Below are 21,292 nucleotides of genomic sequence, written 5' to 3' on the forward strand. Positions count from 1 at the left end.
GCCAGGACGTTGGCAGCCCGCTCAGATAAGGCTTTCGTATGTGCAGGTTTAATGAGAGCCTCTATGCATGTAAGTGATACCCGCTGGGCTCGTTGGTAGTGCGCCGTCTGGTTGGGACGGCAGGTCCGATAAGTACCGAAGCACTATTGGTGTTTCGACTAGCATTTCTGACAGAAGTGGAAACTAGGCCTTGCTTGGCCAATTGGGTGCGACCAATGATAATATGCAGGCGTGCACCTGTCGAAGTTTTCTCTGGTGCCCGGTGAACTAGCGGGAAGGGAGGAAAGGCGTACACAACTAAGTGGGTCCACAGGGTTAGCAAAGCGATCCTGGCCCAGGCTCCTGGAGTCAGCATGAGTGTTACGTACGTCAAGAGCTTGGCGGTCCGGGATGCGGTAAACCGGTCTAACCTTGGACCGTCCCACAGCCAAAACAGCCTGGAGGCTTGTATGAACCACCCCGTGTTCTGGAGACGGAGCCGCCCTGAAAGGGTGTCTGCCAGACTGTTCCTCACCCCTGGAAGGTGGTGTGCGGTTAGCTCCACATTGTATTCCAGGCACCACAGGAGGATTTGCTCCGCTAGAACTGACAACGATGAGGACCCCCCCCCCCCTTTCTTGAAGGAGACCACCGCTGCATGGCCTGTGCGGAGCAGGACTCTTTGGTCTCGAAGTACGGTAGAAAGCGTGGTAGTGCTAAGTATACTGCTTTCAGTTCGAGCCAGTTGATATGGTAGTCCGAAGTCGAATACTTGGCACAGCTGGGCGATTCGAAGAAGATGGCAACGAGCTGGGTGCATCGGTATGTGCAGGTAGGCCCCGCTTAAGTTTAGTTGGGTTAGCCAGTCGAAACTGTGAATGGAGAGAAGAACCCTGAATGGTGTCTCCATGTGGAACCGATCGAGGAGCACGTACTGATTCAGTCTGCCTAGGTTCAGAACTGGACGCCCGCCACTTGTAGATTTGGGACTACGAACACATTTGGGTAGAAGCCTAGATTTACATGTAGTTCCGGCTGATCTACCCTGTGTATGGCGTCTTTTCCCAGCAAACTGCTACTTCCTGTCTGATTGCTCCCGCCTTGCGGGAGTACCCTGGCAGTGCCCAACAGGGAAGACACTGACGGGGGAGATGGAGATTTCAGCGGTATCCCGTAGCCACCTGGAAAGGTCCAGGGATCGGTCACCCGCTGTCTCCAAACCGGACTACACCGGCGCAATCTGTGTACAACAGGGATATGTGGCCATGTGTTCGGCAATTGCGAGGGGGGTGCTCTCTTCTCCCATGAGGCAAGTTCCCCAAGGCCTGAGGAAGTCACTAAGTTGTGACCTGGCCACTCGCCAAACACATGCCTGTCCCCCCGGTTGCAGAGGTGAGCGTCAAACACGCTTCCCCCGCTGCCGGGGTAGACGTCCGCCCAGGGAGGGTGAGGAGCCATCACCTCGCTCTTTCCTCCCTGGGGGGAGCGGCACTACTCTTCCCTCCCATGGAAAGGTATGAGCGCTTGCCTCCTGGCTGACTCTGGCTAGCGGACGACGCCCTAGGGCGTTGTGTTTTCTGTGCTTGGGGTGCCCTCCGCTTGCCCTTGGCAGGGCCAACTGGCTAGCGGATTCAATCTGAACCCTCTGGTTCATTGCACTCCGAAGCTCCGAGAATGTACCCACCATTCCCTGAACAAAGAGGGTGCAAGATGTCCAGTCTGCGTCACTGAGGTGGGGACGTACCCCCTGACTCAGCTTGTCGGGGAAAACATGTGCGTCTAAGGCCGCGTCTCGTAGCAGAGTAGTGGCCCCGGCCAAGAGAGCCAGGTGACACTAGGGGTGTCGCACGTAGATGTGCGGTGGCCCGCCAGTAAATGTGTCGCCTGGTCTAGGAGGCTGGTACGTTCTGCCTCCGAGGTCTCCTCCGAGTCCTGGGCGCGCACAATAATGCGCTCAAGCAACTCTGCCCTCAGGGCTGGATGGGTAGTCTCCGATTGAGCTGGCGAGAACGCCCATGGAACTCGGCTGTCCCCCTTTGCCCGGTTTGCCAAACGGAAATTCGTGGTACCGGGGGGTCTGGGGAAGAAGCCTTGGGATCCGGTCGGGGGCGTTTTGGTCTGATCCCACGCTATGGGGTCTGATCCAGAAACAACACTGACTGGGTAGCGTTTGGTCCAGCGGGAAGTGTTGCCTAAGGCCTTAAGCGTTACATCCTCCGTGGCTGACCAACGTCCGCCCATCAACACAGTTTGCTTGCCCTGCGCCCCACTCAGACGGACAGGGAGAGACGTGCCGACGGGGTTGCTTTGGATCCCGACGCCCATGATCCCCTAAGCGTTGAAGCAACCTTAGGTGGTCGCCTTAGGATCAAGGGTGGGGGTATTTACATCGTATCACTGGGATCGATGATACTTCGCATCACCCGAAAAGCGTAGCTCACCGAGTCATTACAGATGGAAGACTCTGAGAGACCGCCCGGAGTACCGGCTGTATACGACGCGAGCAAACTGTGTCTCCTTTCACTTTAAATATGTGAGAGGGAACGCGTTCGACTGTGCGTCTCATGACAGGGTCGGTTCCCTCTGGGGACACCAGTGGGTCGGTAAGAAGGGAGTCCAAAACCCACAGCGGAGACAAGGATAAATTCGTTACCATTGTACAGTTACCGCGCGACGAACCCTGGCTGGCTGAAAGTAGGGGGGGTCAACGTGTGCCCTGCCCTGAGATCTGAGTCTTGGCTGCCAGCACCCCGTTGGCATTCAGTGCCCAAGGCTCCAGAGGAGGCCCGGTGCAATTAGCCTGAGCCTCGGCCTCACCCAAAAATAGTGGGAGAGCCGCGGCTGGGAATGGGGGTTCCACTGAAGAGACGTGTTTGAATGCAAACATGCTTTCATGTTTCTTCCTGCTTGCCCACCGAGGAGCCGCAGTGAAGACAGCTGGCTCCGACTGCGTCTGATCTACCCGGCCTGCCAGGGATGCAATTGCCCCGACAGTCCTTCGACTGAAGCCCTCAACTCGGAGGCAAACCCAGCGCTGTGCGAAGAAGGGTCCACAAAGGGACCGTAACAGGCCCTATAGGAGGAAAGCCTCCAGGGGCACAGCCTCGCTGCAGCAGGTAAAATCGGGTAAACCACCGCCTGAAAAAACAGACTGTAAGGATGCCCTCCGATCAGCGGGGCGAGACCGAGAAAAAGTATCGGTATCTCCACCATCGAACCTCCTACTCGACGTCCCGGTACACAAAGCACCGGTAGCCGAGCGTGAGGACTTTCCACTCATGCCAAACACGCACTCACTTTAACCGATTTGTTTACTGAACGCGCGACCTTGCTGTGAAGAAACGAGCGACGGTCTCAGCGATTTTGATGGCTCTAAAAGAAAAATCTCAGGCCTCAGAACTCCAGTGAAAAAACACACAATTACAGTAGGAAAGGGGACGTGACGAAACCAACAAGTGATTAAGCTTCGTCGCCCGGGTTTTATTTAACAAAGGGGAAAACGACACGAGGGTAAAAATGACAAGGAAAACTTATCCTACCAGCTACAATGTCAGATGCCGGGCAGCGGCAACAACCCCAGCTAGAAACCCGGACAGGAAAAAAAGCAGGCGATCCAGGCAGAGCTCGTTAGACTTGATCTCCATTCGATTCGGAGAAAAAGCAGAGTGATTGTACAGCCGTCTATGGCATCGCCATATGGGCTCGGTCACGTGGTTCATGACGTAAGGGGAAAAAGAATCTTGGGGTCATGGGGCTTCCTTTGACCTAGATTCTATCTCTCCGTCACCGGCAGAATCGCTGATTAATGCCTACAGTTCAAAATTGTCATTTTGACTGACCAGAGTCTATGGTGGGTAATTGAACGTAGTGAATTTACTTGTTTTCTAAGTGTTACAATTGATGATTATTACTCAGTAGCGATTACAATAATGTACAAAGAATAAATTTGTTGAATAATTTTTGTAAAAATTCAACTTAGTTTCACCGCAAGCGAATGATTTCGGTCACATGTAAATGCTTGATCTGACCAATCGATTTACCGTTGTTGTAGTGCGATCGTTTAGATTTGATTTTGATGGGAAAACGTCACGATTTTTTTTTAAATCAAGAAATTAGTTGTTTTTCGAAAGATAAGCTGAGCATTGAAGAAGAATTTAACACTTTTGACGATAATAACAGTTCATTGTCGAAACACAGTTTACTCATTCACGCTACCCACAATAAACACTGTACTCTCGTATAAGCGTCAATGACTACGGAAAACCTAAATTAGACTCTAAACTAGGCGTCAGAAAAGATTGAAATCTTCGAAAAATTATGCCTTAATTTAAAATTAAATGGTATATCTTTTTCTGAAATATGTGGTGGCTGTTTGGTTTGTGAAAGTTTGGAGTGCGGCTTATATTGCAGACTTTTTCCTGAAATCAGAACTTGTCAATTTCAACATGAAACAAGCCATGCATGGCACAGTCCCCGTTAGTTATCAAATTTAAGATATATAGTTTTGTTTATAGTAATATAGCTGGAATATAACCATGTCAGGAATATGATTTTTTAACATTAAAATGATTGACATTTATATCTGATTGTCAAAAAGTACTTATTGTACCATATTGAGAGATATTGCTCTGGAACAGCATTCAAAATCAGCCATTTTCAATACATGTATATATATAACATGATGTATAACGAATATATAAAATTTGAATATAATCAGTCGAAGCATTTAAGAGATATGGCCCAATCATTAAAACAAAATGGCCACCAGACAGCCATTTTGAATCCAATCTGAAAAATAAATGATGTGCATCAGGAACCTGTAATGTCTAATATATGTACCAAATTTGAACGAAATCCATTCATAAATGCTTGATATTTTGCACAAAAATGACCACCATTCGGCCATTTTGAATAGGATCGTCAAACCAATACATCTGTTTATCTATGACATGATGTATAATGAATATTTAAAATTTGAACATAATCAGTCAAAGCAAGTCAAAGATATGGCACGAGAACCACATTCATTAAAACAAAATGGCCGTTTTTAATCTTATCTGAAAAACAAAATTATTTGCATCAAGGTCCCATAAAAAATTTAATACAAAACTTGCCCTTGCCGATTTAGTATCTGATATTGTGGATAAAATGGATGAAGGCTTTGTAACATTTGGTATTTTTATTGATCTAAAAAAAGCCTTCGATACAATTGACCACAAAATTCTCCTTAAAAAATTAGCATATTATGGGGTCAGGGGTCTCCCACTCAAGTGGTTTCATAGCTCCCTTTCCAACTGCCAACAAGCAGTAAATATCGATAGCACTATGTCAGCGCAACGACTTATTAAATGCGGGGTTCCACAGGGTTCCATTTTAGGACCAATTCTTTTCCTTCTTATATTAATGATATTAACCAATCCACTAATGCATTTGTTTTTCGTTTATTTGCCGATGATACTAACCTGTTTAAATACATGAAAACACATACTATTGACCTTAACACAATTAACAACGACTTTGGTAAAGTGATAGAATGGTGTAATGCTAACAAACTAACAGTGAGTGTAGACAAGACTAATTACATGATTATGAAAACGCCCCAAAAACGAACCCAAATAATAGGCCATCTAACTATGACGGGCACGTCGATAGAGGGCGTACAGTCAGCTACATACTTAGGTGTTTCTATCGACCCCTCACTTACCTGGAAATCTCATATAGAAAAAGTGAGACAAATTATTACTCCCAAAACTGGTATTATATCCCGAAATTGTCACTATATTCCTCGTTCTATGCTAATTTTACTATATAATACATTAATCCTTCCTCATCTAACATACTGTATTGAAATTTGGGGAAACACTTATCCAACTTTACTTGAGCCAATTCTTTGTCTACAAAAAAAGGTAGTTCGACTTAACACTTTTTCTGACTTTCCTGCTCACTCTGCTCTCCTTTTCCTTGGAATTCTCGATATTCACAAACTCTGCAAACTTCAAACATGTTTATTTATTTTTGACCTCAAACACGATCGTTTTGCCCGTAGTCTTAGGTATTATGCAAGCAATCCGTCACATAGCTACCCTACTAAAGCAACAACTGAAGGAAACCTGTCAATTCCGAAATTACATTTGTCCATTTCCCAGCATAATTTTCAATATGCAGCTGTTACACATTGGAACTCCCTCACAGTTTTATTAAAAAGTTCAAATAATAGAAATCAATTTAAATCAGATTTAAAGACCCATCTCATAAGTAGTTAACTGGCATATCCATCTTTATTGACTATTATTAGTATTTTAGTTACATTATTTTCTTTGTGTTATATTTGCTAACCAGGGCATATTTGTTAGTTCCTTGGAAGATTTTGTTTGTTTTTTCCCTACCAATTCATTATTTATATTTCTTATTTTTTTTTGATTAGCAGTTTGATTCATTTAATTGTTTCATAACAGGTTAATTAATTATTATATCAACTGGTTGCTTGGTTATTTATTTATTTCTGATAAATAGTTATTGATGAATTGTATTTTCATCTATTTTGTTTCCTAATATAGATTTAAAATTATAAATAATTTCTGTCTGTCGACCTATGCACATAAGTTTACTAGCATGGCAGGGCTGTGGACTGGACTACCGGTAGTTCAGTAGAACTATTTTCACAGTCCTCATCAGATTTTTATTGTATCTATTTAATTACTTGTATTTTCATTTTTTTTCTGATGAAATAAACATATAATTAATAATGTCTAATGTATATACCAAGTTTGAACAAAATCCATCTGTAAACAGCCAAGAAATGCTTGTTTTTTTTAGGATTTTTTTAGCACAAAAATGGCCGCCATTCGGCCATCTTGAATCAGATCGTAAAACAAAATGATGTGCATCAAGGTCCTATAATGTCTAATGTATATACCAAGTTTGAACAAAATCCATCTGTAAACAGCCGAGAAATGCTTGATTTTGATGATTTTTAGCACAAAAATGGCCGCCATTCGGCCATCTTGAATCAGATCAAGAAACAAATTGACGTGCATATGTATAATATCATGTATGATGTATGTGTGAAGTTTGATTGTGATTGGTCCAGGCATTTGAAAGATACAGGTCCGAACTAACAATGTCTCAAGTTAGGGGTGCGGCTTCTATTAAAGCTGCAGCCTTGAATATATGATTTTTACGGTATTTAACATTTTCAGATACCATAATTCCAAGGTATAAATAATGAATTGATAGTCAGACTCCCTCACACCCATGATGGAAGGCTACTGAATGCATACCCACAATGCAACACAATAGCTACCCAGTAACAAGGAGTTATACTTAAACCCACAATGGCTACCCAGTAACAAGCAATTATACTTAAACCCACAATGGCTACCCAGTAACAAGCAGTTATACTTAAACCCACAATGGCTACCTAGTAACAAGCAGTTATACTTAAACCCACAATGGCTACCCAGTAACAAGCAGTTTTACTTAAACCCACAATGGCTACCCAGTAACAAGCAGTTTTACTTAAACCCACAATGGCTACCCAGTAACAAGCAGTTATACTTAAACCTAGAATGGCTACCCAGTAACAAGCAGTTATACTAACTCACATAGCAATACAATGGTTACCTGGTAACAAGCAGATGTACTCGCCCAAAATACAACACAATGGCTGCCAGGTAACAAACATTTATATTACCCACAATGCAACACAATCATGAATGGCTACATAGGAACAAGAACTAATCACAAAGCAACACAATGGCTACCTTGTAAGAAATGTTTTTACCCCAATACAAAAGTTATACTTACCCACAATGCAATATAATCTTATAAGCAGCAACTTAAAATGGTGATTAGCAGGACTGTTTGAACGTCCCTTCTCTAATATTGGAATAACCCTCCATAGCATGCCATCATCACCTGAAATACAATGTTAAATAGTTTCAAGCTAAATTAAATATCATTTGTCATGTTTTCAACATTATGAGTGCATAAAAATACCAAAACTGAAAAAAAAATTGGGTGATAAACATGATGGGGATAAAGTCAAAATTGGCCTTTTCAAACTGGTTTTATGGTTAGATAATTTCTTCACATCTAAAATTTGTTCTTAGTGAAATAGTTGTATATTACTATTGATACAAATTGTAACATTACAAAATAATACATAAAATTCAAAAAAAGCCAAAATTAGCACTTTACACTGGTTTCTATGGTGAATTTATTTCTTCATGTGTAAACATTTTACTTGGGGGCAAAGTTGTATTGATACAAATCCAAAAGTTACAAAGAATTTCATAAATTTGACTTTCCATAATGTAATGTATACACATGTGCAGTAACATGCTCAGTATAATGATAGTGTTTGGATCATAGGTGGAATAATTGGCTGAAGTTTTTGTTGTATCAAACAGTGATCCAATCAGCCTGTGTAAAATATGCTCAGAATACTATAATCAACATCTTACACACTGAAGACTGACTGACATCAGCTTTGTTGTGATCGTAAGAATTGTCTTCAAAATGGGATCTACAGAGATTCTCAAAATTCAACTTCAATGTAAATATCAATGACATACTGAATATCAATGACATAGTGAATATCAACGACATAGTGAATATCAACGACATAGTGAATATCAACGACATAGTGAATATCAACGACATAGTGAATATCAACGACATAGTGAATATCAATGACATAGTGAATATCAATGACATAGTGAATATCAATGACATAGTGAATATCAATGACATAGTGAATATCAATGACATAGTGAATATCAATGACATAGTGAATATCAATGACATAGTGAATATCAATGACATAGTGAATATCAATGTCCAGCATTTAGATGGACAGAATAAAAATTATAAGACCTACTACAACGATGAGAAACAAACGCACCTGCCTGCTTCCAAACATCCAACAAAAGATGAGCTGCAAACAGACAATACATATCACTTGGTAAGAGATCCGTGCTTAATAAATCAGCACCAAACTTGAGACCATCATGGTAACGTTTAAGTAATTCTTTCGAGAGAGAAATTTTCTCGTCTGACGAGAGTGACTCGTGTTTTCCAAGGAACCTTGATATTTGTAGGAATGATACATGTCTCTGCAAATGTTTTTCCTGCAAACAAAAACATTTTACTAAGTTTTATGCAAAAAGAAATTTTGGTAGTACAGCAACATTATCAATTTTGTTTGTTTTGCTTCCACACAATAATCCGCACATTGTTTATTCTGCCATTTTTGAGCTATAACCAACCGCCCTACTTGTTACATATCAATACACTATGGTGATCAGGTGACACAACACCATTATAAACGAATGTATTTTACGCCTGAAATAAAGTAGTCCCAAAAATGTCACAATGGAATAAAAAAAAGCTTCAACATAAGCATACCCTATATATGCCAATACACACACTTTCGATATAAATGTATGAAACAGATAATGAAACACTGTACACGATAGGTTTTATGCAAAAACTTTGGTAGTATTATCAATTTTGTTTGGAATCTCACTATTTCACCAGCTTCCACACAATCTCTTTTCTTCTAAAACTGATTACCAAACACGATATCAATCCAAATTAATTGCATTCTGTCTGTTCAGTTTAAATTTACAGGTTTGCAATCACTTGCATATTTATGTACAGTGTTGTACATTGTCTAATGCTATCATTTGCTGAAGTTTATCTTTTAACTTTAAGTCGGTAATCGTTACCGCGTGTTTACAATTGTAAACACCACAGTTGTAGCCAGCATATAGTAAATGACAACCAAACACACAAATCATAAACATGAGATTATTTATACTTACATTTTCTGCAAATGTTATCTTTCCGTCCACTGGATCCAACTCCAGTCTTTTCCATAAACTATCCAAGAATGACTGGATAGTTTCCTTGTCAAGATCAGCAAGAAAAGTACTTAGGTCACCAAAGCAGCAGTACTTGTCACCAAACACATCAAAATAGTGTAACAACATTGCTGTCAGACTACCTGCAAATCAAGCAAACCATCGGACATGTCTGTGAGTGTTTCTTTCCTAACTATGGTTCAATATTGGTACAAATTCGTAATAAAAACAAGGAGGGTGGACTAAATTGTCGGTGCACCATGCTCCCTACCTCTCTTACATATAATACACTACTGACTATGTAGAAATCCTAAGAAAAAAACGGTTTTGTCCCAATCTTCTGAAAGAAACTGCTATAAACTATAAACGGGATGATTTTGTGATATAAGGAGTAAACTGTTAGTGAAAATGACAGTCTTTCTGGTATTTACCCAATTTTTCTATATCCTTATTCTTTCTTTCTTTAAGCCTCTTGAAAAGTTCCATCCTCGCTAAGTACGGACCTCTCTGAGGTCTACTGTCCTTGGCAGACTCTAATTGTATAACATCTTCAACAAAGTGAATTATACTATCTACAGTGTAATCAGGCGGACCATCTACAAAGCTAAAATCATAACACAAGTTGCAATTAGTAATCTACAGTTATATTAAAACAATTGAAAGCAGTGCAATGTTTATTTTTAATTGCAATGTTTATTTTTAAGTTTATTTAAATATTTTTAACTTTTATGTGACCGCAATTTAACAATAATAAATTATCGATTTTGTCAAGGGTACTTCTACTGGAGAGATACTTTTAACATAGGAAATATGGCAATGCTTTTCATTTCTGGAACTTGTGGGCCTGGGTCTTGTTTTGGAATACTTACATTTGATCCTCCTGTGGTGTCCACCCGGAATCTATAAGTTCAAACGCTGATTTAAAATATGATAAATAAAAGCTCCATTGATCAGGTCTGTTAGAAAAGAAAAACGGAATGCATAATGTACTTAACCCTGAGACCTTTGACCCTGTGAAAGTTAAACTTTGACTCCTCTCCCAAATTATGTCCAAATAATTCTTTCCATATCATTTTCAAAAAGGTTGATCAAGAGCTGTAACCAATGTACATTCGATCCAAAATTATTAGGCAATTAAAAAAAAAAATTAATATAAAAACGAAAAATGTTTCACCAAAATATTGGTGATAAAAATGTTGGCAGTCAAAGGAAATATTGTCAATCAATCACTTGGATGGTAGCACTGAATCATGGGAAACTGTTCACATTGCTCACATGATAAAGTAAAGTTCAAACTTTCTTTGCATTGATGTACGAGGGCAGTCTGCATTGGTTCAACTTACTGTTCACGCAACAATTTTCTATATGCTGCGTTGGCTTCTGCCCATTTCTCCATCTTAGCGTAGAGACATGCTATTCTGTATTTGTGATAATTCCATTCACTTACAATCTTCTCTGTTTGAAAACAAGAGAGAACATCGTCATGTGAAAACATTGTGGTGGTCTAAAACAGGGAACTTGTACACACACGTCAAACAGCCATTACACTAAATTGAAGTATGCTTAAAGAAGTATGTTCCGTTTCGTTACAAGATACCAGAAAGCTTCCACGTTTGACTTTTTGTTTATTTCACCATTTTCAGTTACACCAACGGCACTTTAACATATCAATACACTTAGGTGATTAGGTGACCTATAACACCATTACAAAAGTATGTATCATGACGCATACAATGAAGTAGTCCCAAAAATGTAGAGTAGAAATAATTCAAATCTAAATTTGTTGCTCTGAAACCTGACAGGTAATCTGAAGATAAAACAACAAATTCTTTTCTACAGTGACAAAAAATATCCTATATTATTTTTCCACAATATAAAAGGGAAAATATCTTGGTTGGTCATTGTTCAGTCCGATATTTGTTACACTGCAATCCCTTTTTTGTGTCACTCACCTCCAAGTTCACCTTGGAGTAGCGTGATAGCTTCTTCGTGTTTATCCATTAGATCGAGAACCATTAAATAAAGCTGAACTTCAGCCTCAGCTTCTAATTTATCTTCTTTAGCCAACTTTTCAACCATTTTCAACGTTAAAGGTAAAATTATTTTTTTTGAGAGGGTGTCATCTGAACTAAACATTGCCTACAAAGTATAATATCAATGAATGGTAGTAAAACTCATTAAAATCAGCCTTTACTTCAACTGGACATATTTCAAAGGTTGACATTTTTTGAAAAGGTGACAAAAGTTGACAAGTTGGTGAATTTTTTAGACAAATTTTCATTGCATAATACTTCCCTAGTAACACAAGCACTTCATAAATTCCAGAAGTGTATCTATGGTGAAAATAAGTAATATTTTAATGGTTCAGTAGAGATCATACGCAATTTTTGGTTTATATGTTATTTTATTCAAGATGGATTTCTAATAGAACACATCCATGACACAAGTGTAGTTCAGGGAATATGGAGGCTGTATTCAAAGTGCATCTCCAATACCCAAAGGTGATTTATTTTATTTTCATAAAGCAGCACAAACATGTGAAACAATGCTTTTTAGACTTTTTGCCATTTGATTTCTCAAGCAAAAATGTCTTGTAATATGAAAAGAAAAAGACAGTGATGTGTTGATTTCATCAGTCAGTACTAAGTTTGACGTACAATATCAAAATAATAACAATGGCGCAAAAAAAACAGTGGTCAACTTATTTATGGTACATGAGAGTAGCTTTTTATTATAAAAGCAGTCCTACCTCCATAACTTTACTCATAACAGCCCAGAAGTAGTATGGATTTTTTGGAAACTGTTTGTATAAAGTCATAGCGGCCTAGAATAAAACAGAACAAACATATAGAATCAATACGACGACTCATAATTCAAAACTGAATGAATGCTACTGAGACATTTAATAAATCACGTCGGTGTAAACACTTAATACATTTTATCATAAAAAACATAGCTATGCAAAGATTATTGCTTTAAATGACAAAAATATTACAAATTTTGACGTACAATGAATGCTTGAATATATTTAGTGCTACATGTGTATAGATCATTATGACCTTACTTAACCACAATTTGTTAATTCGGCTTTGTTTTTTGTGCTAGTGACGGAGTTGCGTTGCTAACCACTCGTACAACTCCTACATGCCATTGTACTCCAAGACCAGATCTAAATTTGTGTGTTTGGCGACATTCACTTCTTACTGCCTGAATTTTTGCCTCAAGACTCGTTTGGGATCATTCAATTACGGAAAATCAACCAAACATAACATATTCAAATGATTGCATTGAATAACTAAATTGTATTGCCTAAACTTCAATTTTGTCATCAACCATTTTTTTCCTCAAAATACTAGTATGAGGGCACTGTCTGTCTACCTTTGAATGATATCAGACGACTGCATCAGACTAAATGTCAAATAACATGCGATGCCAGAAGGTTCACCATAAGGACAGGAATGTCTGTCACATTAAACTTTATATCACAAAATAGTCCTGTTTATAGTCTGCACTTTCCTTCAGAAGATTGAGACAAAACAATCCAATTTTTTTTGAGTAAAAACTGAAAATTGACTAAGATTTTTTCTGTTGGCTCCAAAATTAGGGTTTATTTTCAGAAAAAATATAAGAAAACAGTGCAGAAAAAAAAAATGTTGGCAAGAAAGTTTGGTTACTTTTGATAAGTCAATCAGTGTCAGCAAATAAAGGATAAAGATAAGGTCAAAGGTCAGAATAAATATCCATATAAAGTACAAATAAACTCTAGCCTACAGGCACTTAGTGACATTTGGGTCATAAATTTTTACAAACAAAATTTTGAGCAAATTATTTTATATTTTAATTTTTCCTGACATTTGCATTCTGATAGATAACCAAAAGTGAAAAAATTGTGTCAAAATCTCTTCATTGTCACTAAATTCAATGATTTTTCTGTTACAAGCTGACAAAGATAACAAGTTTTAATTTCTGTCATTTCATTTTTCAGCAAGTAAAAATACTGCATACAACGTGGTAAAGTACAAATATTTCTAAATAGGACGTAATTGGTGCGATTTGCAATTAAGACAATATTTGAAGTTGCATGAATTGCAAGACTATAAATACCTAAATCAAATGACAAGTTTGTGAAATATGATCAGTGATACTAATTTCCAGAACATTGTGTATTGCAAGTTTTTCACATTTTTCAATCAAGTGTTTTTAGGAATTTTCACAGCTAATTATCTAATTCTTTTAGGTAATCTATTATTATGATTATTGATAGGCTCTCAGATTGACCTATCACATACCTAGGTCACAGGTCATGAAAAACAATGTAGCGCATGACCAATCATGTTTTGTTTTTTAATCCTTGTATTTTCAAGTTAAGTTCTGTGCTCTACCGTTGAATAAACATCAGTTGGATAATTATTAATTAGTAATGAACTGAATCTTTCTGACTATGTTATTGTTTCGGATACAGTATACAGTGGCTATACTCACGAATCAATTTCCCACAGCCACAACACATGGAACTCATGGAGAAACAGAAATTTGCATGCCACCAATCAAAGAAGAGAACTCTGAAAACAGTTACACATGAAAAAGTTGAATTCATACAGTAAGCCCTCTCACTGACCTGATGTTGTTTTTTGTAGTCTCCCATTCGCACATAAGCCATAAACAAATGTGAATGGTATTCTTCATTGCTTGGTTGTTTTCTTACTGCCGACTCGTATATTTTCGTAATAAGCTCAGCTAAAATTAAAACAGTAAAAAGATGAATTACATAAATATCACTTCTTTATAACTGAGGAATTGAGTTTACCGTTGACAAAATCTAAAATATTAATATCTAAAATATTACGAGGCTTTGTGGTATGACGACCAGTTTTCAATTCAAAATGGCCGTTTAATTGCTCACAGTCATTGTTTCCATGAATACAGATTGTGGTACAGTTAATTTTTGTTTTAACTGTTTAAAATACCACCAGGAAATGAGCAGAGAGTGGCATGCTTACGTTTTTGCATTTCTCTGTAGCATATTGACATTGCCTGCAATGTTGGGTCATCTGACGGTTCCAATGAAGCTACTTCTTGAATTAAAGTGAACGACTCATTTGATTTACCCATTCTAAACAGTGCTAAGGCTTTTAAAACCTATAGAGAAGATACAAATGACAATTCAAATTAGTCAAAAGGCAACAATAAATTCATTAGTAGACATTTCACGAACTGCAAAATCTAAGAACATCACAGGTGAGACTTTGCATTTTAAATACACCTATTTTCCATAATCTAGAAACAAAACTGTTGTTGTGCATAACTATTGCACATTACAACATTTTCCACGACTCAAGTTATTGTTTTGAGGTTTTGCCACTTAACAAGGTCAACCTAGCTAAATGAAAGTGACATTATTTACAACAAATCTCTGGAAATATTGGGTCAGCAAGTTGCCAAACCATCTCATGAATTGGCAGGTTAAGCCTAGGATTTGAATAAACAAATGGCTTATTCTAGACTTCAGGGCACCAGTTGATCCTGCCTATGATTGACTATATTGCCATGTGCAAACAGTGTCTGCAATAGAGAGTGGGCGTGACCACTAATCGATACCAGTAAGTTAGAAAAGCCAAGTGTTCAAAGCAAAACATAAACTCTGTCAATTCACAAGACGGTTTGCCAACTTGCGGCCACAATACTTCCGAGACTTGATGTAAATAAAATAGGAATGTTAGTTTCAATAAATGTACATGCACCAGCACAATTATATTTTAGTTGACAACTGAACTATTGATGAGTGATAAACATGCTCCAGCATTATTTGGTTTAGATGCAATCAATAAGATTGTTGACAGACGAAAAACATTCCAGTAGATAATACCAGTTAATTTGATTATTAGAACAGCATGACAATAATCTGCATTAATATGCATATATAAACAAATTAAAAGCAGCAGATCATCCATGTTACTTCAAAGAAGAAACTCTTACTGGTGTAGTGAGGGATATAATTTTCAAAAGACACACATTGCTTGTTACATTACACAGAAATGCAATATCTTATTTGATAACCATTGTTAAGCAAGAGTTCTTACCTTAGCACAGTGCAAGTCCTTCTGTTTCTTCAGAACTTTATCAACTAACTGTATTGCAACTTTATTATTTCCATTATCAAGATTATCTGGGAAAAGTACAGAAGAAAGATAAAAATGTAACGCTGAGGCACAATACTGAATTCTTGGGTGAAAATTTCACTGGAATCCTAAAGACAAGAAGTAACAGAATCTTTCACAAAACGTTGTCTTCAGACACCATTAATTCATCAAATTGCAAAAATAAAATGCTTTATATGTAGTACACCATGTCCTCAGAACTCTGGCTTTTGGCATCATGATGATCAGATGCTAAAAAAAAAGTAGCATCATTGGACAAGATTTCGTAGGTAATGAGGCACAGTATAACTATAAAGTGAACTGAAACCTTTCTTTTTTTTTTTAATTAAAACAGATGAGATTTGAGATTAGTATATGGAGGGACATTTGCATTGAAAAAAAAAAAAAACAGTACGATCTCCAGCACATAAAATGATATAAAGTATTCCACGTATGAAATTTCAAAATTAGATATAAAAGACCATTTGGCAAGTGAAAACCAAGAACAAGATTCCTCTGCTCGTGCAAGGCCACCACTGGCATTGCAGGATTGTACAAACTTAATTTTCACCTGAAATGATACGAGCAGAACATCTCGTGATCCTGTGGTGTAAAGGGGCAGATCTTTAAAGGGGAACCGCTCAATCCCATGCATTGCACTAAAGAATCATGGGACACTATTGTTTATGTTGTTTACAATGTTAATCTATCTTTTGTTATCCATTGTTATTTTAATCCAGAAAGTAAATTTGTTGTGAGATTAGGCTTAACTGGAAGGTGCCCCTTTAACGGCATTGGCGAATCCTTGGCTTAACTTAAACGCCAATAAATAAATAAATAAATAAATAAATAAATAAAACTTGTCTCAATATTAAGTATATTCATTTCTAAAATTGATGACTTGCAATCAAAGCGAGGTCACTTAGAGGTCGATCGTGGTCACACAACATGCTTCAACTCATACGTGTGAACATAGATACGTCATGCGAACAATCGAGCGGTTGATGCAAGCCAAGCTCCGGTACAGTGCAGGACACCGGTATGAGAGCGCCAACCACCCCCGAAACGCATCACATCGATTATGTTCACGGGCAGCACAGCGAGAGGCTCAAATAGCTGTGGCATTGACTTCATCGTATGTGGTTTATTGATTAGTCACGTTGAAAAACCCACAAAGATGTTTGCATTTTAATGATTACACTCACCATAAATCGGCCTAAGCCTCCTCTCGTTCACATCCACATGGCCACGACCTGCCATCTTGAATTTCCGGGTCCACGCATTCTACGAGATCACACGATATCAGACAGACACCTACGAGAAGTTAACAATTTGTATCGCGGGGGCGCTATATCAAAACAAAATCAACTTTTCTTCCGGGCTGTGATTTCACAATGTGGCGAAATATTTTTTGGGCCATAACAGTGGGTTGTTGCAATATGATGTTGCTTATAAATTAACTCACACTTCAGGACAAACCTGATAAGCATTAATTATTATAGGAAAATGGCTCACAGTAAATCTGTTTGGCAGACAGGTAACTACATGGAAATAATGAAACTGTGGCCAAAGAACGGAAACCACGTTCTGGCTCAATACGATGACCACAATATTGTTGTGTATCAAGCATTCTGTCCAGAAATTGCTAATTATGCAGTTAAAAACCAAAGGTAAGGTTTTTATTATATTTTATTTTGTTTTTAATGTTTTCATTTGACCAATCACCATAAAACTATCACCTTTCAACAGGAATTCAATGTCAACATCACCAATAACTACGTCGCTATCACCAGGAGTTCTGGGTAGCGGTAATGATTGACATCAGATCGGCCCTTGAAGCGGGAGGGTCTTCGCATGCGCACGCGCGGGAATTGAGTCCCAAGTGATGATAACAACCCACGCTAAGAACGCAAAGGCTCATGGGTAGACGCTTGTTTGTAAACAATGACAGGCTATGGCCATCTGATGCTTGTGCAGGTAACGACTCCCCCGCTTTAATTAAAAATTTAATAAACTTAAATAGTTGTTGATACCACTACACAGGCTGAGCTAGCTATTAGTTATTGCAATATATGCAATTGTAATAATGTAAAACTTGTTTATTAATCAGCAACTGTTTTTTTTCCCTTGTTTTATTTCATCTTAGGTTTGGAGGTCCGCATTACAGTTTTGACAGAATGTCTTGGATAAAGCCAAACTTCTTATGGATGATGTATCGCTGTGGTTGGGCAACTAAGTCAAAGCAAGAAAGGGTCCTTGCTGTGAGGATAACTAGGGAAGGCTTTGATTCCATTCTTTCCAAGGCATATTCAGCTCAAGTAAGTCTGGTCCAAGGGATAATACTTGATGTGTATATGTGTTGAAAAAAGCAAGAGTCTATTTCTAATTAGTTGGTTGTTGTATGATATTATACTGGGCAAATAATTATTAGTTTCATTTTATTTTGACAAAAAATCTGTTGTATATTGCATCATTTAACTTACTAGTATTGTGACCATGAAAACACGTCTGTAATCATGTGAGTGAATATGCGAGTAATAGAGCAAATATGGTATACCAGGTACTAAATTAATTATAAAATAAGCTGTTATGTTTATCACAAACCAGGGAGTATCCTTCGTGCAGCGAGTTTTCGAATTTCATGTAAATAAACAATGTACCGGTATGCTATAAGTACCATATCGAACAGGATTAATTAAACACAGTGAATATTATTTCTCTTGCAGTATTTGGCTTTTATGGCCATACAAAATGACATACTTTGAATGTATGCCCAACATACTGGCACATACATCCAATAAAATGTACAAAACATAAATTTTTTTTTTTTTTTAACTTTCCTGAGAAATGTATATACAAAATCTTAAAACCAATTTGGCCCGGCATTGAAAGAAACATTTTCCATACTATAAAGACATGCATACCTAATTTATTTGTTCTTAAAGATTTTGAGAATTCTTGGTTAAGCTTTAAAACACTAGCAAAGTAAAGTTTAATTTGTGAGGCAGTTCACATCTTTTTATATTGATGCTGTTGTACAGCAACCTTGCCAATGATAAAAGGACAGGTCATACTGCCCTCTATAAACCATTTGAAAATCTTTTGTTTTTGTCAAACATACATTTGTTCTAAACAGTATGATGCATAATATAAGCAACTGTGTTGTTCATTGTCACTATGCTGACAAATGAAACTACCAGTATGTGATTACTAAATTCAAAAAAAAACGAGGATCAATGAGAATGTGACATTTCAGTCATTTTAACATATACATTTTTTGTACTATTTCACACCTAGAATGGCAAGGATTTTTCATTTCAACTTTCATTTTTATACAATTGGCTAAAATTTAGTCTATTTGACAAGATTTGTTCTATTGATTTGCATATGGATTTTTTGGGTAGTGCTTATTCGTACTGAAATATGCATGTGCAACACAGTGGCAATACATGTGAATGGAGGAACGTTCGTGCATATTTGAATTTCTACTTTGAATCATCGTACCTACATTCCACTTCATAGGCACAGAAAGCTGCTGGTCTTAACAAGAATGATATACAAGTACGTCTCCAGTGGGATCCTGACCACAAACCAAGCGGTGCGCCAACATTAAGAAGAGCTATACAGCTAGGACTCAAAGGAGAGGTCAGTTTACAACTTGTATATCGGTGACTCAAATGACGTGTTGAACCTGCCTTGATAAGTCCAAACTACTTATTATATCTTCATAATCTCACTATCACTGCCATATTGTTCGAACACTGAAACAGCAACATTCAGCTGTTGAATTGTTTTGCAATAGAAAGAATTTTAGGGCCTGTACATTTGTTGACTATTATTTAGTAAAGTAATCACTGAAATGATTTCATCTATGGGCCTGTGCACGACTGATTTCAAAAGGTTCCATCCAGATCGGACAACACCTTTTTGTGCCAATTCCCCCTGATCATTACATGATTAGAACAAGTTGGGTAAAACCAACCTCAAGAGGAGACGTCATATAATACCCTGGTAGTTGGGGGGGACTCAAACACGTTGAGTATAAATATAGAAGATCAAGAAAAGCAATGCTATCTAAACAAAATGTATGTACTGACACTATCGATGGCGTGTCATAATGCTTGTAAATGTGCCCATTAATTATCGTAAAAATGGTTAGAACTAACCAGTAATAAACATGTAATGATCTCAAGCCAATCTCTCAGCTGGAAATGTTGCTGCTTTGAACAGTACAGTGGTGACAATAAACATATTTTATTTAGATTTTAAGGAAATATGCGACTGAGTGGATTGTGAGCATAGAAGATGTGACACCGTTTGTACAAGAAGAGATGGTTAAATTGACTCCAGAAAACATAGACAAATTGGTAGTACCAATTGAGAAAGTATACCATGTTACGGATAAGAAGACTGCCAACTTGATTAACGTTGAAGAACCAGAATTATGATTGAATATTTGTTTATATTTCATATACAATGTACAACTATTATTTATGGAAAGCATGTTTATAGTCCCCAAAAATACCATTTTTTTTCGAGCTGGCTAATAGAAAGTACATTTATAGTCCCCCCCCCCCCCAAATACTATATACTAGTATGGCTTTTTTTTTTCGAGCTGGCCAATGGAATGTATGTTTAGACTATAAATGAAAATATATATACATATTAAATGGATTATTTTTTTAGGAAAATATAAGTTTGGGCACTAATATTTTATAATGAAAATGCATTGACTAAACTTGTTGAGAAATGTATTTGTATATTTACATTAATTAATTAATAAAGGTAAAGTTACAGTACAAATATTCATGGATATGAAAATAAGTCTACTGTACATCTATGGCATGTGAGTTTGCTATGTGAACTCCAATGAATCTATTTTGAGAAAGTCAAGTCACATTGCTTTGTTTTCAATATCAAACTGAGGAAGCTTAAGAAGACTCCCTTGGTCCTTAGAAAATTGCGACACTATATACAACTTTATGTTTTATAGGGGTGTGCATTTTTTTTCTTCTAAACGTTTTCACAAAAAAGAACTTCCAACACCAAGATTTAATCCATATAGCAATATTTTTATAAATTGAGTAGAATTGTTGGTAACACTCTAAGAGATAATTGCATTACACAATCCCTGTGAGATATCTAGTTCAAGATATATATATGTTTGAACATTCACAGCATTCATTAAAACAAATGACTGACCATTGAATATCTTGTATCTCATCGAATAAAACATCAGAGAAAGTTTAGAAAAAACTCTGTGTGCTCAGAGTATTGGAGACACATTAAAATTAATTCAAAATTTAAGAT

At 37.6% G+C, this 21,292-nt stretch overlaps 2 protein-coding genes across 2 annotated transcripts in view; one reads left to right on the forward strand and one right to left on the reverse strand.

Moving 5' to 3' along the window:
* The window catches only part of LOC102802070 (N-alpha-acetyltransferase 25, NatB auxiliary subunit-like), a 33,828-nt gene extending 16,551 nt beyond the window's left edge, over positions 1-17,277 (reverse strand). Inside the window, exons 1-12 of the mRNA XM_085491727.1 lie at positions 17,188-17,277; positions 15,926-16,011; positions 14,846-14,984; positions 14,464-14,582; positions 12,595-12,669; positions 11,798-11,984; positions 11,189-11,300; positions 10,715-10,801; positions 10,277-10,449; positions 9,807-9,988; positions 8,885-9,110; positions 7,786-7,896 (exon numbers count right to left, since the gene is read on the reverse strand). Coding sequence (XP_085347853.1) covers positions 7,786-7,896; positions 8,885-9,110; positions 9,807-9,988; positions 10,277-10,449; positions 10,715-10,801; positions 11,189-11,300; positions 11,798-11,984; positions 12,595-12,669; positions 14,464-14,582; positions 14,846-14,984; positions 15,926-16,011; positions 17,188-17,242 — 1,552 coding nt within the window. The 5' untranslated portion in view covers positions 17,243-17,277. The remainder of the gene's footprint in view (positions 1-7,785; positions 7,897-8,884; positions 9,111-9,806; positions 9,989-10,276; positions 10,450-10,714; positions 10,802-11,188; positions 11,301-11,797; positions 11,985-12,594; positions 12,670-14,463; positions 14,583-14,845; positions 14,985-15,925; positions 16,012-17,187) is intronic.
* LOC100367844 (uncharacterized) lies at positions 17,255-20,806 on the forward strand. Its single transcript, XM_002738839.4, has 4 exons — positions 17,255-17,652; positions 18,129-18,300; positions 19,505-19,627; positions 20,245-20,806. Exons 1-4 carry the CDS (start codon positions 17,489-17,491, stop codon positions 20,428-20,430), a joined length of 645 nt encoding a protein of 214 aa, XP_002738885.1. The 5' UTR covers positions 17,255-17,488; the 3' UTR covers positions 20,431-20,806.
* The last annotated feature ends 486 nt before the right edge of the window (positions 20,807-21,292 follow it).

Source organism: Saccoglossus kowalevskii, chromosome 16 (assembly GCF_978046115.1).
Source record: "Saccoglossus kowalevskii chromosome 16, keSacKowa6.1, whole genome shotgun sequence".
Classification (NCBI taxonomy): Eukaryota; Metazoa; Hemichordata; class Enteropneusta; family Harrimaniidae; genus Saccoglossus; species Saccoglossus kowalevskii.